This window comes from Eucyclogobius newberryi, unplaced genomic scaffold (genome assembly GCF_026437365.1).
Source record: "Eucyclogobius newberryi isolate DKJ021-1_F unplaced genomic scaffold, fEucNew1.0.hap1 SCAF_17, whole genome shotgun sequence".
Classification (NCBI taxonomy): Eukaryota; Metazoa; Chordata; class Actinopteri; order Gobiiformes; family Gobiidae; genus Eucyclogobius; species Eucyclogobius newberryi.
In genome coordinates, this window is record NW_027315801.1 from 23311464 (window position 1) to 23324487 (window position 13024).

At 38.4% G+C, this 13024-nt stretch overlaps 2 protein-coding genes across 6 annotated transcripts in view; one reads left to right on the top strand and one right to left on the bottom strand.

Moving 5' to 3' along the window:
• Window positions 1-7887, top strand: part of LOC140363157 (solute carrier family 41 member 3) — a 20448-nt gene extending 12561 nt beyond the window's left edge. For 4 of the 5 annotated variants that reach the window (XM_072449524.1, XM_072449522.1, XM_072449523.1 and 1 more), the window contains 5 exons: window positions 179-323; window positions 450-529; window positions 2980-3114; window positions 4154-4302; window positions 6041-7887. In XM_072449524.1, the coding sequence (XP_072305625.1) occupies window positions 179-323; window positions 450-529; window positions 2980-3114; window positions 4154-4302; window positions 6041-6214 (683 nt within the window). In that variant the 3' untranslated portion in view covers window positions 6215-7887. The remainder of the gene's footprint in view (window positions 1-178; window positions 324-449; window positions 530-2979; window positions 3115-4153; window positions 4303-6040) is intronic. The other variant, XR_011927136.1, reaches the window with a different exon arrangement.
• Window positions 1-13024, bottom strand: part of LOC140363593 (craniofacial development protein 2-like) — a 184870-nt gene that overhangs the window by 58664 nt on the left and 113182 nt on the right. The gene's annotated exons all lie outside the window — the stretch shown is intronic.

Consider the following 13024-nt stretch of genomic DNA (forward strand, 5'->3'; position numbering starts at 1 on the left):
AATTAGTATGTTGTTATTTGTTATAATGTGTTTTATTGTGACGCAAACCTATCGAACATCAGGTCAGTAAGGACTAAAATGAACATAACATTTTCTTTCACCATTGATATCTCTTCCTGTATTATAAACTAATTGGTACATACATATACTAATATTTGTCTTACGTTTTGATCTTCAGATGTGTGGTACTTGTCTCCCTTGGTCTGCCTGCTCTTCCTGGCCCTGATCCCTGTGTGGGTGGTGTTGGCCCAACAGAGTCCTCAGATCAAAGAGGTGCTCAGGTCCGGGTGGCAGCCTGTCCTAGTTGCCATGTCAATTAGCAGGTCAGTGTTTATCTACAGCTTTTACTCCGATTATTAGTCAACAAACTGTCTGCCTGCTTCATGTATCTGCAGTAGCTACGTATTGTGCTTTCGTTTTACATTTGTACAATAAACATATTCACGCAGTTTTGGAGGCCTTATACTTGACAAGACGGTCAGCGATCCAAACTTCAAGGGAATGGCTGTCTTCACACCTGTTATAAACGGTAAGAAAAATATGAAAAGCACAAAATGAGAGTGGTATTTTGGCCGATGAAATGGTTTAGCTATTATTGAACTGTCCGTCGTCGTACGTAAATGCAAATCTGACATGTATTTGCCATGAAGTGTGTGCAGAGTGTTGAAGTGAATGAAGTAATGGGACAGACAGCACTGCCCCCATGTGGACAAACTGTGATAGTGCAGTGTAATTACTGTCATGTTCATAGTGAGTTTTCTTAGCTGTTGTATAATATAGACACCTTTGCAATGTATTCCATGTCTATAACTTTATTGTATGATTTGTACACCACAATTAACCTTTAGGAGAGCGTATGGTAGAAACATTTTATCATTATTAGTTAATTTCAAAGTGACCGAACAAAGGGCCTTGTTAGTTTTAAAAATATCAACCCGTGCCATGTCCATAGGCCGTCTTGCCAAGAGCTAATTTGCATTATGAAATACCATAGCGTTACAAAATCATGAACATTTCACGAACAATCTAAAAAATAAATTTAAAAATGTGGCCATTCTGCTTTATTTTCTGTTTTATACCAGCCTAAGATTTAAAAGAGGATTTAGTCGTGTGAAGTAGACGAATAGCTGCTTGTTGATATTTGTGGTTTGCTGTGGATTCTCTGAGCTTTATTTCTGAAATGCAACATAATATGGAACATCTGCTGAAATGTTAAAGCTGCACTGAAGTATATGTTATTTGCACTAAATGGACTAAAACTGGCTCCAAGGATTGTAAATGAAGCTTGAAACGCAGCGATTTCAAAAGCAGCAGGAGGTTTTTCACACAGCGCTCCGGTGGTAAACGCTTATTTAATCCCTGTGTGTGGAAAAAAAACTGTATGGCTAACTTTTTAATTTCACTGTGCCAGCTCGGTCTTAAAGTAGAGTCACCGTCTTGAAATTAAATAAACCACTGGCTTTAATGCTCATAAAGGAGTCATTTCTATGTAATAATCCTGGATTACTTGCAGTCACAAACACAGTATTGAGAAAAGCCACTGAAACATGTCCAAATCCACCTTGAGCAAAGCAGCGTGGCAGTGAGGTGGTGCGTGTAGGCCTTGGAGCGGTGGAAAACTGGAGATAAACCACTAATGGCGCAGCCCAGAGCCCGAGCGTCTGACGAGCCTGTAATGGGCCGAGACTCTCACTGTCACTGCTGTGCATTTAGTCTGTGCCCATCTGGACTTGTCCTGTGGCACTGTCCAAATCTCCTCTGCTCGCCTCTGCATTCGCCAATCTGCTTTAAATTTCCCATTTCCCCTCCAAGTGTTTTCAATTCACAAAAGAGCCCGTGTGCCGTTTTGCCAAAATTTAAGGATAAGTGTTTTGTTTATTTAAAGAAAGCACCGATATTTCTGTCAACAATCAAATGAGTTTAGTCTTCAGCGTATGTGTTTTTAAATAAATGAGGCTGGAGCATTAGGAGTCATTGTTCTTTAGAATCACTGTATGTTCAGCGCAAGGTGGAAATTAAAATGTATATTCATATTCAGGGTGATTTTGTGCAATTAACACTGCATTATTAACTGGTGAATGTTAATCGCAGAACATAATCTATCCTGTATAATTCCATGTAATTGTCACTCTTTAAAGGCGGGGAAGGGGGTCTGCCCCTTGCTTGTTTCCATGGAGATATGATCGCTTAGTCTGGAATGTTCCACAATATTGCATTATCTATCTTGCATTTATTCAATTACAGTTGCTTTTTTTATTGCAAAAAAACGAAAGAGGAACTAAATAAAAATAGTAATGAATTGTTACTGTATAGTGAGCAGTGTCACCTCCCCATAGAACTGACCTATAACAGGACCTGCCTTGTAACCTTTATGACCTAAGTTTATTGCCATACTCTGGAACATCCCAGGCAAAGCAGTAACATGTTCCCAACCACTTCACATGTGTTTTGTGTGAACCAGGCGATGTGCATTTAGTATAACCCATTTTGTTTTCTGCATTCTACAGTTTATAAATGTAAAGAAGCGTTAAGTACAAAGCATTTTACATTTGTTGCTGCAAGGAATTCAAATGCGTCCCTTATCACAGCGAGAACTCTTTGGTAGGACTTGTTACTGCACTTATCGGCTTAAGTGCGACGTAAATCACTGTTCACAATGAGAACCACATGACACAGTGGGATAATAGTCTTTACTATCACAGACTTTACTGTTCAACTGTCTTCACCGGGCTTTTTTATCTGCTCCTTTGCCCCGCTGTCCGTCAGACGGTCCTCTCTAAACCCTGAGCAGAGCCAGGCCTGCGTCAGGACCAACTTAAGAGACCACAAAAGAGAAAGAAGCGTTACTGAATTGAAGCAGTTTCTTCCAATGCCCAATATTTTGTTTTGTTCGCACTTCCTGTTTCCACGATCTGGTCTGTGATGTTTCAAAATAAAGTAACGTGTCTTTTGCCTTTTGTCCGCTGTCCGACTGCGCAGGGGTCGGGGGTAACCTGGTGGCGATCCAGGCCAGTAGGATATCCACGTACCTGCACTTCTGGAGCATCCCCGGTGTGCTGCCGTATCAGATGAGGCAATACTGGCCCAACCCTTCCATCACATTCTTCTCCTCAGGTACAGCTGCTCTAGGAACTCTGATGTTCTAGTCAATGTTAAACCTTGATGTTCTAGTAAATGTTATGTTTTAGTAATTGTTAAACTCTGATTGGTCTAGTAAATGTTATGAAATGGCACTTAAAGCTGGGCAATGTGTCAAAATGTAGATAATAGCGATTGTCGTTTTAGAGATATGCAAAAGTAATATGAAATGGTAAAAATACTGCAAAAATAGCTGAAAAAGTTCCGTTGTGAAGTTTAAAATAATGGTAAAAAGTGATATTTCTATTTCTTTACTGATTTGTTTTACTTGCACAACAACTAAAACATGTTGTAACACATTTCTGTTGGCTTGATTTGACATGATATTGTCTATCATTATTAGGATACTCCGTTTTGTTTATATCGCCCGCCCCCAAAGGCATTCTTCAACTGATTTTAATCAAAACAAAGGCAAATATAAAGTAAATGCAGGTGTTCCAAGTTGGACTGGGTGAAAGTAATAAAATGAAATCCTCAAATGTCAAGAAGTACTTTTCCCTACCCACTCCTCCTATTGGTCAGCCTTTGCCATGCTCTAAGTGAGTGACAGGAGTATCTCACAAATCTCAAAGAAAGTACTAAGTGTTTGTTATGGATTGTTGAGACAAAGTCATAATATTCCTCTGTCCTGATCCAAAGCTGAGATGATGAGAACTCAGAAAAGTCTGTTTTCGCCTCCCTACTATCTCTGCTCACTGCCCGGCACTTACAAAAACATCTGAATCCACGTCAGACATGTCGGTTCAAGAATGTCTCATTTATCAACAATAAAAACAATAAAAAGTGACATTTCTGTTTAGGAAGTTAATGATGACAAGTAGTTTTAGTTCTATACTGCGAGAAAATGGACAAAATCTTAATAAAGGATCTAAATCTGTTATAGTTTATTACTGAATACCAGGAAAAAAAGCACAATATTTATTCTGTAAAACCTCTTCAGTGTGGAATTGTTCGTTCTTGATAGAGAGTTGTCCTCGTAAATATTCTCTAAACATACGTGAGTGTTCTGTCCCAGGGGTGAACTCGAAGTCTGCGAGAGTCCTGCTGATGCTGGTGGTCCCGGGACACCTGGTCTTCCTCTATGCCATCTCTCTGCTGCAGGGAGACGAAGCACCCATCTCTCTGGTCTTCATCATCTGTTACCTGTGCGCTGCTGTTCTCCAGGTGAGCGACAAAACACTCGAGTGGCTATTCCTGCGTTGCGTTTGTCCTCAGAGGCCGAAACTCGGGCCTCGGAGTGACGTTTTGTGTGTTCCACTTCTATAAATGCTCATTATATATTACAGTTTATGTCCAGTAACGACTCTTTCAAGTAATGAAACTGAAACCATAAGAGCTCATCTAAGCCAAAATTCTGATCCATTCAAGTTAGTTTATTCAACCCGGACATTGTTATTACATTTAGAGTTTATAAAGCATTGTTTGAGAGTGAGTTTCTGCTTTTTTTGTCTTTAGCTCCACGTAGACGTTTTATAACTGCAGAGGAGCAGATTTACAGACAGTGGGTGGACAGTGGGTGGACAGTAAAGGACGTTAAACCAAACGCAGAGCACAGCCATGTTGAATTGTCTATCTTTTCTGTTTTTATTACTATACTCGTGTTCCTAATCTGTCTAATCTGTATTGCAACACTGGGATTTCCCCTTTGTGGGACAGATAGAGGTTATCTTATCTAACCCAGATAAACGCCGAGTTCTGAAATGTGCGTTTCCAAGAAGGAATTCAGACATGTAACAGTGTTCATGTGTGAAAGTGTGAAAAGTCGGACAAATGGAACACGGCATTAGTGTCACCTAGATGTACAAAAATCAAGACTAATTGAATTACTTAGTTATTGGGGGGGAAAAAGATAATTGTATTTGGTTTGCGTTCAAAGTAGAAGTGAATTTGACTTAAAGCTATGTAGAAATTGTGTCCACAGACTCTTAAACATGTTCGTTATCTCTATTGTTTTTGCTGTTAACACACAATAGCCCATCCTACCTTAAATACATTTCATGACCATTTTACCAAGTGCACTTATTTCCACATCACACAACTATCACAGTGTTTATTCCATTATCATGCCACACTTGTGATCGCTGGCAGGACTGTCGTGAACACTTTTGCAAGTGCTGAAACGGTGGCGTGCCATTTGAGCCGTTTTAAATAGCTGTGGTTTCGATGTCTCTTCAGCCTGGTGAGATAACGATTTGTTCTAAAAGTACGGCATTCACCCGCTGAGTATTTCAACACAAGTCGGCTTTAGGAATACAAACAGATCTGTGGCATATTACATCCTAGAAACAACACATTCTTCATTGAACTATTGCCATTTCTCTACATGTTAACCTTGGGCTCTGCAGAGTATTACTATTAAGCACCTTTCAGCATTTCTTTGATGTTTTGGGTTGAAATATGACAGTGCAGGCTTTTAATTCATGCATAGAAATAAGCTGAGGTTGGTAGTAGTGACAAAAGCTTTATGTTGATGAAATTATTTTAGCATTTGTGTTTCGTTTCTCCTCCAGATATTTAGTTTTTCTCATGTTTGTGTCCATCCTTTGAAAATACCAGAGTCTGTGCATTATTTAATGTTTTGTCCTTCAAATTACATTAACTTCAAATTATAAATCGGATGTTTTGACACAGTTTTGCTTAGTAGTTGTTAACCTAAATCTTTTTTTACTCATACTCAAACATGTACAATTAAAATTAGCTTCTCCTGTGCATTTCTGTTTGGCTGCTTCCCCTAGAGCAAAGTCAAAGTACATTTTAACAAGTTGCATTGATCGTCTGCGTTTTTTATTTTGACCGAAAACGACCTCGACCGTCCAGATTCCACAAGGTCAAATTGGATGCACAAATCCTTTCTACCGCGCGCTAATTGTGACCCTTTTTGTCCCCCGTCTTCTCCTCTCAGGTGAGCATCCTCCTATACGTGGCTGACCTGATTGTGCGGATGATGTGGCGGCGCAGCCTGGACCCCGATAACTTCTCCATCCCGTACCTCACCGCTCTGGGGGACCTGCTCGGCACCGGCTTCCTGGCCATGTGCTTCCGCGGCGTGTCCCTCGCCCGCGGCCTCGGCCTCTGAGCGCCCGCCTCCCCGCCGCGTGCACGCACCGCAGAGATGCTTTGGACACTGCACAATAAAGCGTCCTCTGTCTTTACTTAAACGGGCCAGTACAGTCACCATGAAGGATCGCACGCCACAGTCTGATTGTGAGACATTCTAAGCACGCCAGTTACATCGTCAGATCGGTTTTGCTGAAATTGTTAGCCTGGAGTCATTCCTTGTCATTAACCATTATTGTCCCAGAACAGTTCTACCTTGCATTCATGTTTTTCCTTTTTGCGAAAAAGAGAAATGCAGTATGTTGTTTGTTTTGTGTCTAAAAAAAGAGGAATGGTCTGTGTGTGCTTCAATTGTTAGTAGGTGTTGGAAAAGCTATTGGTCTACGACAATGTGTATCAAGTTTATACCATTAATCCGTAATTGTGATTATTCAGGCGACAATATAATCGCAAGAGCTAAAAATAAAGATAATATCGAGAATTGTAGGCAGCAACAATGAGTATTTGTTGTTCAATTATATTAAGGTCAAACTATAAAGTACCGTATTTTCTGGACTATTATGTTGCACCTTTTTTCATAGTTTTGGCCGGGGTGCGACTTATACTTATATTTATACTTGTATACTTATACTCCGGAGCGACTTATATGTGATATTATTTGTTATTTTCTCACTTAATTTCATACTCCAGTGCAACTTATGTTTTTTTTCTTCTCTATTATGCATTTTTTGTCTGGTGCGACTTATACTCCGGAGAATACAGTACCTTTTTACTCTGACTGTGTATGTGCCAACATGACTTGAAAAAAAGCAAAAAGATTTCATTGTTGTATGCCGTGGCGCCAAAAACCGTGTGTAATTGTAAAAATGCAATGTTTCGTCTCACTATAATTGTAACGCTAAAATGTGACATTGCGACATCTGTATCTACGACTGGAATGGTTTGAGCTCACGACTCGATAGCAATTATTTGAATTTTAATACTGACTGGAATCAAAACAATGAAACGTTCTCATAATTGAATTGGCGTCGGATGTTTGTATTTTGCCCCAGTTTTTAGCAATAGAGAAAAATAAGCAATTGAACGATTAATTGCACTTGCTGTTTTTTCTGTGCAATCTATTTACTATCTTTGTGGACAATGACTGTAGTAACTATCTTGATAAAGCGATAATCCTAGTGCACTGAGTGAAGTGACGTAACACGCTCTCTCAATGCGTTGAAGATACTGTGATCTGTTTTGTTGTTGTTTTTTGCAGTAAACCGTCATTACTCAGTGAACCGTGCACAGGACACAGCCTTACTGTTCATTCTGCTAATGTCTGAACCATTAAGCCTCATTGTAGCATTATTTCAGTTTACACATCATTTTCAGCTAATACTTTTGACACTGTGCTTCGTTGGATTCAATACTAAGGCATATTGTTCATTCTGAGGTACAAGTGATTGTCTGTGTGAATGTGCTTCTCATCTCAGAACAAGAGCCATGCCATTGTCTAAAAGATAACGTCCTTTACTGCCATTTGAGGCCGCAATAACAGTGTCCCGCGGCCGTTGCAGAGAGCTTCCACAACAGTGTCATATCTAATGGAAGCGCTAACTTCTTATTGTGGTCTTTCGATGTTTGGTATGATGTAATTCTGTGTTTTGTGGCATCAAATACTATTTTATTAAAAACCAACCGTAAAAGCTGCATTTTTTGGTGGGATTGTTTCATGCTGCAGTACAAATAACACTGGATTGCGTCTATGATGACTACTGTCCTTTGAGGTTTCCGTGCTTATATAGGACTATGTAGTAATGGAAATCAAACTCATCTACTACTAATCTATTTTAAAACTAGATACTCATTTTAGAAAGTATAGATTTTAAATAAAACACTTTTGTCTTCAGCTGTATCAGAATTAACGAGATACAATTACATACAATGTTACATTTATTGTCTAAAAGAAGATTGATTTTTATAATCGGTAAAATCCGTATCGAGATGTATCGTGACAGGTCAGTTTAATTATGGATATTTTCATTTAATTTCAGAATTGAAAATCAAATATTAAGTCAGACTTTAAATTTGATTGCAAAATAACCCTAACCTAATCCTAACCCTAACATCAGAAAAGAACTATCAGACATACTTAGTTTTAATATTCAAGAAGATCATATAATTATAAAAAGAAAAAAAAAAACAACTTAAATTTATATTTTTTACCTACCAAATAAGCAAAAAAACACCCAGAAATATGATTGTTATTCTTTTAGTTTTTAAAATATGTTTTGGTCAAGTGGAAGATTGGTCCCGTGGCAAAATATGTTAAAGCCAAACCATAAACTGGAATATTGGAAAGCCCTAGTGCTGCATTGTCTTTACTTCTATTACTGAACACCACTATAATGACTATAATAACTAACAGGCTGTTCTACCTTGCAGGTGCCTCTGTAAGACAGAGGAGGGGTAGTCATAGTAGTATCTAAGAGGTGTGGGTGCTGTTCTTTCTGACAGAGTGAGAGTTCAGTCAGGACCATCTCAACAGGAAGTGCTCAAGGTTCAGTAGTCTCTCCTGACCTTTTCACATTATACACAAATGATTGTGGATGTGTAAATACTTCATTTAACAAGTCACTACCACTTTAAACTCACCAGGAAGTCAGACTCGAGCTCTGAGCACAAATAGTGGTAAATTGGACCTACAATATTTGAAATGAGCAGATTCAGATAGTGGCGTTCCTGAATTTCACTTCCTCGCGCTTTTGTAAAACTGTCTGGTCTTATGGATATGAGATCTTCATTGTGTGTACATTTTCTTTGCATTTTGTGGGGCTGTATATATAATATATTTGTTGTACAGTCAGATTTCACCCGCAGAGAGTCAATTAAGAAACTTCTACTTATTACAGATACTAAGTTAGTACTAAAGTACTTTTTATTATTTTTTGCAGCTCAAGCTTTTGAACGATACTATAAATTTAGACAAAGTTTTTACTGCAATTATTTTGCTTTAGAGTAATTGTGTCAGTGGAATACAGAAGTTTCAATATTATTGTTTATTGTGATGTTTTTCTGTAGCGATAATCACATTTTACTACTGCCTTGCAAGAGAAACCAGCTTTACTGCGTTTCTTAAAAATAACTCAAACAGCTTTGGTACAGGTTTGTTTATTCTTGCAGTGTAGATTTAAATCCACTTGTTTTGTTGACAGTGAGGTGTAAAGCATAACTCTGACACTGGCTTTACTTTCGACCTGTAAATGTTCACAGGATTTCCAGCGTCTGCTCTTGTCTGCAGTAGTTTGTCTCATTTGTGTCAGGTTCAGTCAGAGCTGTGAGGAGAAAGCATCTGGGGAGTGGGAGGGCGGCACACACAAGTGAAAGGAGAGTCAAAGGTTAAATTATGCGGTGGTTAAAAGGGTGTGGTTCCTGGACATGACAAAAGTTATAGAAAGTTCCTTAAGCTTCAGACAAAATCAGAATTGGAGAAGTGGCAGTATCATTGGAGAAGTGGAAGTAAAAATGAATAGTAGGTCATTTGGTCATGTTGATCTACAGATGCATTCTTTCATTGTGTCCTATTTTGTATATTGAGACTTTTAAAAGTATATTATCAATCAAATAAGGGTTGAAATATGATGACTGAAGGCTTCTAGATTTTACCAATAAATGTTATTATTGATTCAAATCAGTGTGTATTTTAGACTTGAGTATAGTCCAGTCTGGACTGTCCAGATAACAATTACGACGATGAACATACGGTAACGATTACTTTTTAAATGTGGACTAGTCATGATTAGTTGAATATTTGTGGCAGCCTTACATTTTATTGCAGACTCAACTTCAAATTTTATTATAAATGTTTTATTATTTATTCGAAAATTGACAAATTTAACAAACTATGCACCGTGATTTATTTTTATATAATTAGATTTTATCGTCATGTGATGCCCTTTTATTTGTTCTGTTTTTTAAGCTAACGTTAGCTGTGATGCTAACTCACTTAGCTGTGATGCTAACGCCCCCTGGAGTCTCTAAAATGGACATTAAAAGTGCGGGTGGAGAAGTTGGAAACATTCCCAAGGATTCATCAGAGGAATACTTTTGGAGCAGTGTCCACACAGATGAGGACGTCAGATACAGAGGAAGAGGAGGAGGAGGATTTACACGGTGAGTGCCATCATTTATGTGTGATGCGCTTTAGATTTGATAGAAAGTGCCAAAATAGTTTGTGTCTGCATATTTCACAATACAAATCTGGTGTTTAGGCAGGAATGTCCCTATGTGCCCGGCTGTTGCCATTGTTTGTGCATTTCTCTTCTTTAAAGATGAAATAGAAAGTTTTGGCCCACATGCTGTTTCTAGCATGACGTCAGTTAATTTTCATTGGACATAGGGCTTCTTGTTTGCGGAAGTGTCTGTAAACAGTAAGCTGTACAGGAACACGGTGCAAAATCGTCTTTATTACATGTTTAAATGCCTGTTACTGGGTCTAGTCATGTCTTTCTGCGGTGCACACTGTGTGATTCAGATACAAGTCCAGTTGTAACAGCTCCACACTGCGAGACTGGAGCAGCTGCAACTAGAGATGACTGGGACTGACTCAAAATCAGAGGAAAATCGGGCTAAAAGCAACATTTGCCAATACCGATATTTACATTTTAAAATCCATAGCAATTTCCACAAAGCATAATTTGAAGGAAATAATAAAAATAAATCTTTATAAAAAATAATAATTACACAATTTATTTTTCTGGGATCTAAAATAATTTGTTGCATCATTGTATAAATGTAAACCCATATTTATAATTGCTCTCAACTTTTACTCATTAGTCTGTTCAAAAATAACACATGGGCACCACCAAACTGTATTGGTGCCAGTAGTATGATATTCGCAAGAGCCATCGCCACTAAATTTACACCTTTGGGCCAATCAGGTCTTTCCTCGATCAATAGAAGTGAATTATTTGATTTACAATTTCACAGTATTCTTGCAAACGTGACATTAGTAAACAACAGCAATCTAATTTAATTTGCCTTAGGTGGGTGCGCTTAACTGCTCAAACCAAAGCCAACACGTAGGTAGCAAACATCTAGGTCTACATGGTTAACCCCTGAAGAGCCAGTGTCCATCCCAACAGTAGAGCCTCTGACCTGGGAAAGTGCAGCGCTGGACCGGCCCGACCACAGCTATGCCACTGTTTGTTCAGTGTAGAGCCAACACAGCTAAAACAGGATAAGATGGAATGTTTTCATTAGGCTCTAACACGGCGTGGGCGTGGGAGAAATTGAAGACAAAACTAAGTGGAAAGGTATAAATTATTCTATTGAAAATCATCATTTATTTAACAACAGCAAACAGAACAGCAAATCCATGTCCTTGTGTGGTATTTGTTACAATCTGCAACAGAAAAAAAACAAGTCATTTCTCACTAACAGTCACAAATACGTATCCCTCGTCTGGTTTACAACAAGCCCATACAAATAAATACTCAGCCACAACATGACATACATAAATAGGAGACAGTAAAGATGGTGAGAGGTGGTAGTATTCACAGTCTGGACATTCACCAGTGTGCTCAGAAAGAGAAGAGCCTGCTTCTCTGGCACTTTGTTAAGGCTTTGAGTGTCTCTGGGCAAAAAAGAAAGAAGAATAAAAATGTTTACTGTAGTGGGCACTGCTTGATTTAGAATGTAAGATAAGTCAATGGAGTATTGACTGCAATGTGGACAAAAGGAGATGAAACATTTAAGACACATTTGTGAACATGCAGATAAGGGCTGGGCAATGAGAGAAATTCAGTCAAACTTGAGACTTTTGCCACTTTTGTTGTTTTGCTTTGCTCCATTCACAGTAGTGCTGCAACTTATAGTTATAGTTAGTTGAGTAGTCTATATCAATTGAGAATACATTTTTCCCCAGATCAGGTTGAAACATTGTGATCGAAAGCTTCTAGATAGTGAATATTTACGAAATAAAGTGTATTAAAGCTGAAGTACTTGACTTTTAGTTGTTGTAAATGAGTACATTTTGTGTATTCCACCAAGGAGTATCGTGTAAAAGCAAAATTCAAATTAGACAACTGTGCATTGTTTGCCGCTGATATGAAAAAGATAACATTTTTCATTAAACCGTAAGTAAGGGCCAAACGCAGCGCTTTCATTGGCTGTGCTTGGGCGGACCACCTCAAGTTTTCCCTTCACCGTCTGAAAAAAGCTGTTTTAAAGCCGTGCACGTGCCTGAAAATGACTTGTGAATGTAAATTATATGACAAAAGGGTGTGTGAGAGCTAGGGACCAATTAGACCACTATCTTATAGCTTAGGTTATAAGAAGTCTTGGCATGTGTTTTTGAGACTATATATTACAATTATCAAAATAATTTTAGAGTCAAAAAGTCACGATTTGTCAATTAATTGCTCCAACAACGTTCATTTTGTCTTGTTTTAATTTATCCAAAAATGTAGGTTATTTTTAAAGATTTAAGTTCACTGCCGACACTGTAGCAGCCGAAACATATCAACAAGGTAATGACATCGCTTAAGTTTTTGTCTTTGAAAATAACCTATGTATTTGGATAGTTGATTAATTGTTGCAGCCCTAATTCACAGTAAGAGTACAGTCGATCTCGCTCCTGACCATATAAGACCAGCCCATCAACGGCAATCCACGCCTTCTACAGAAAAACAGCAGATTTAGAAGAGGAATGTAACAAGCTAAACAGGAAATTGTCACTACCCTATTAGCAACGACCTTAGTTAAGGTCATTACTGTTTGATTATATTATTAATCACATTCTTCATTCCTTTTTCCCATTATGTGGGGCTTGATTATTGCCACAACA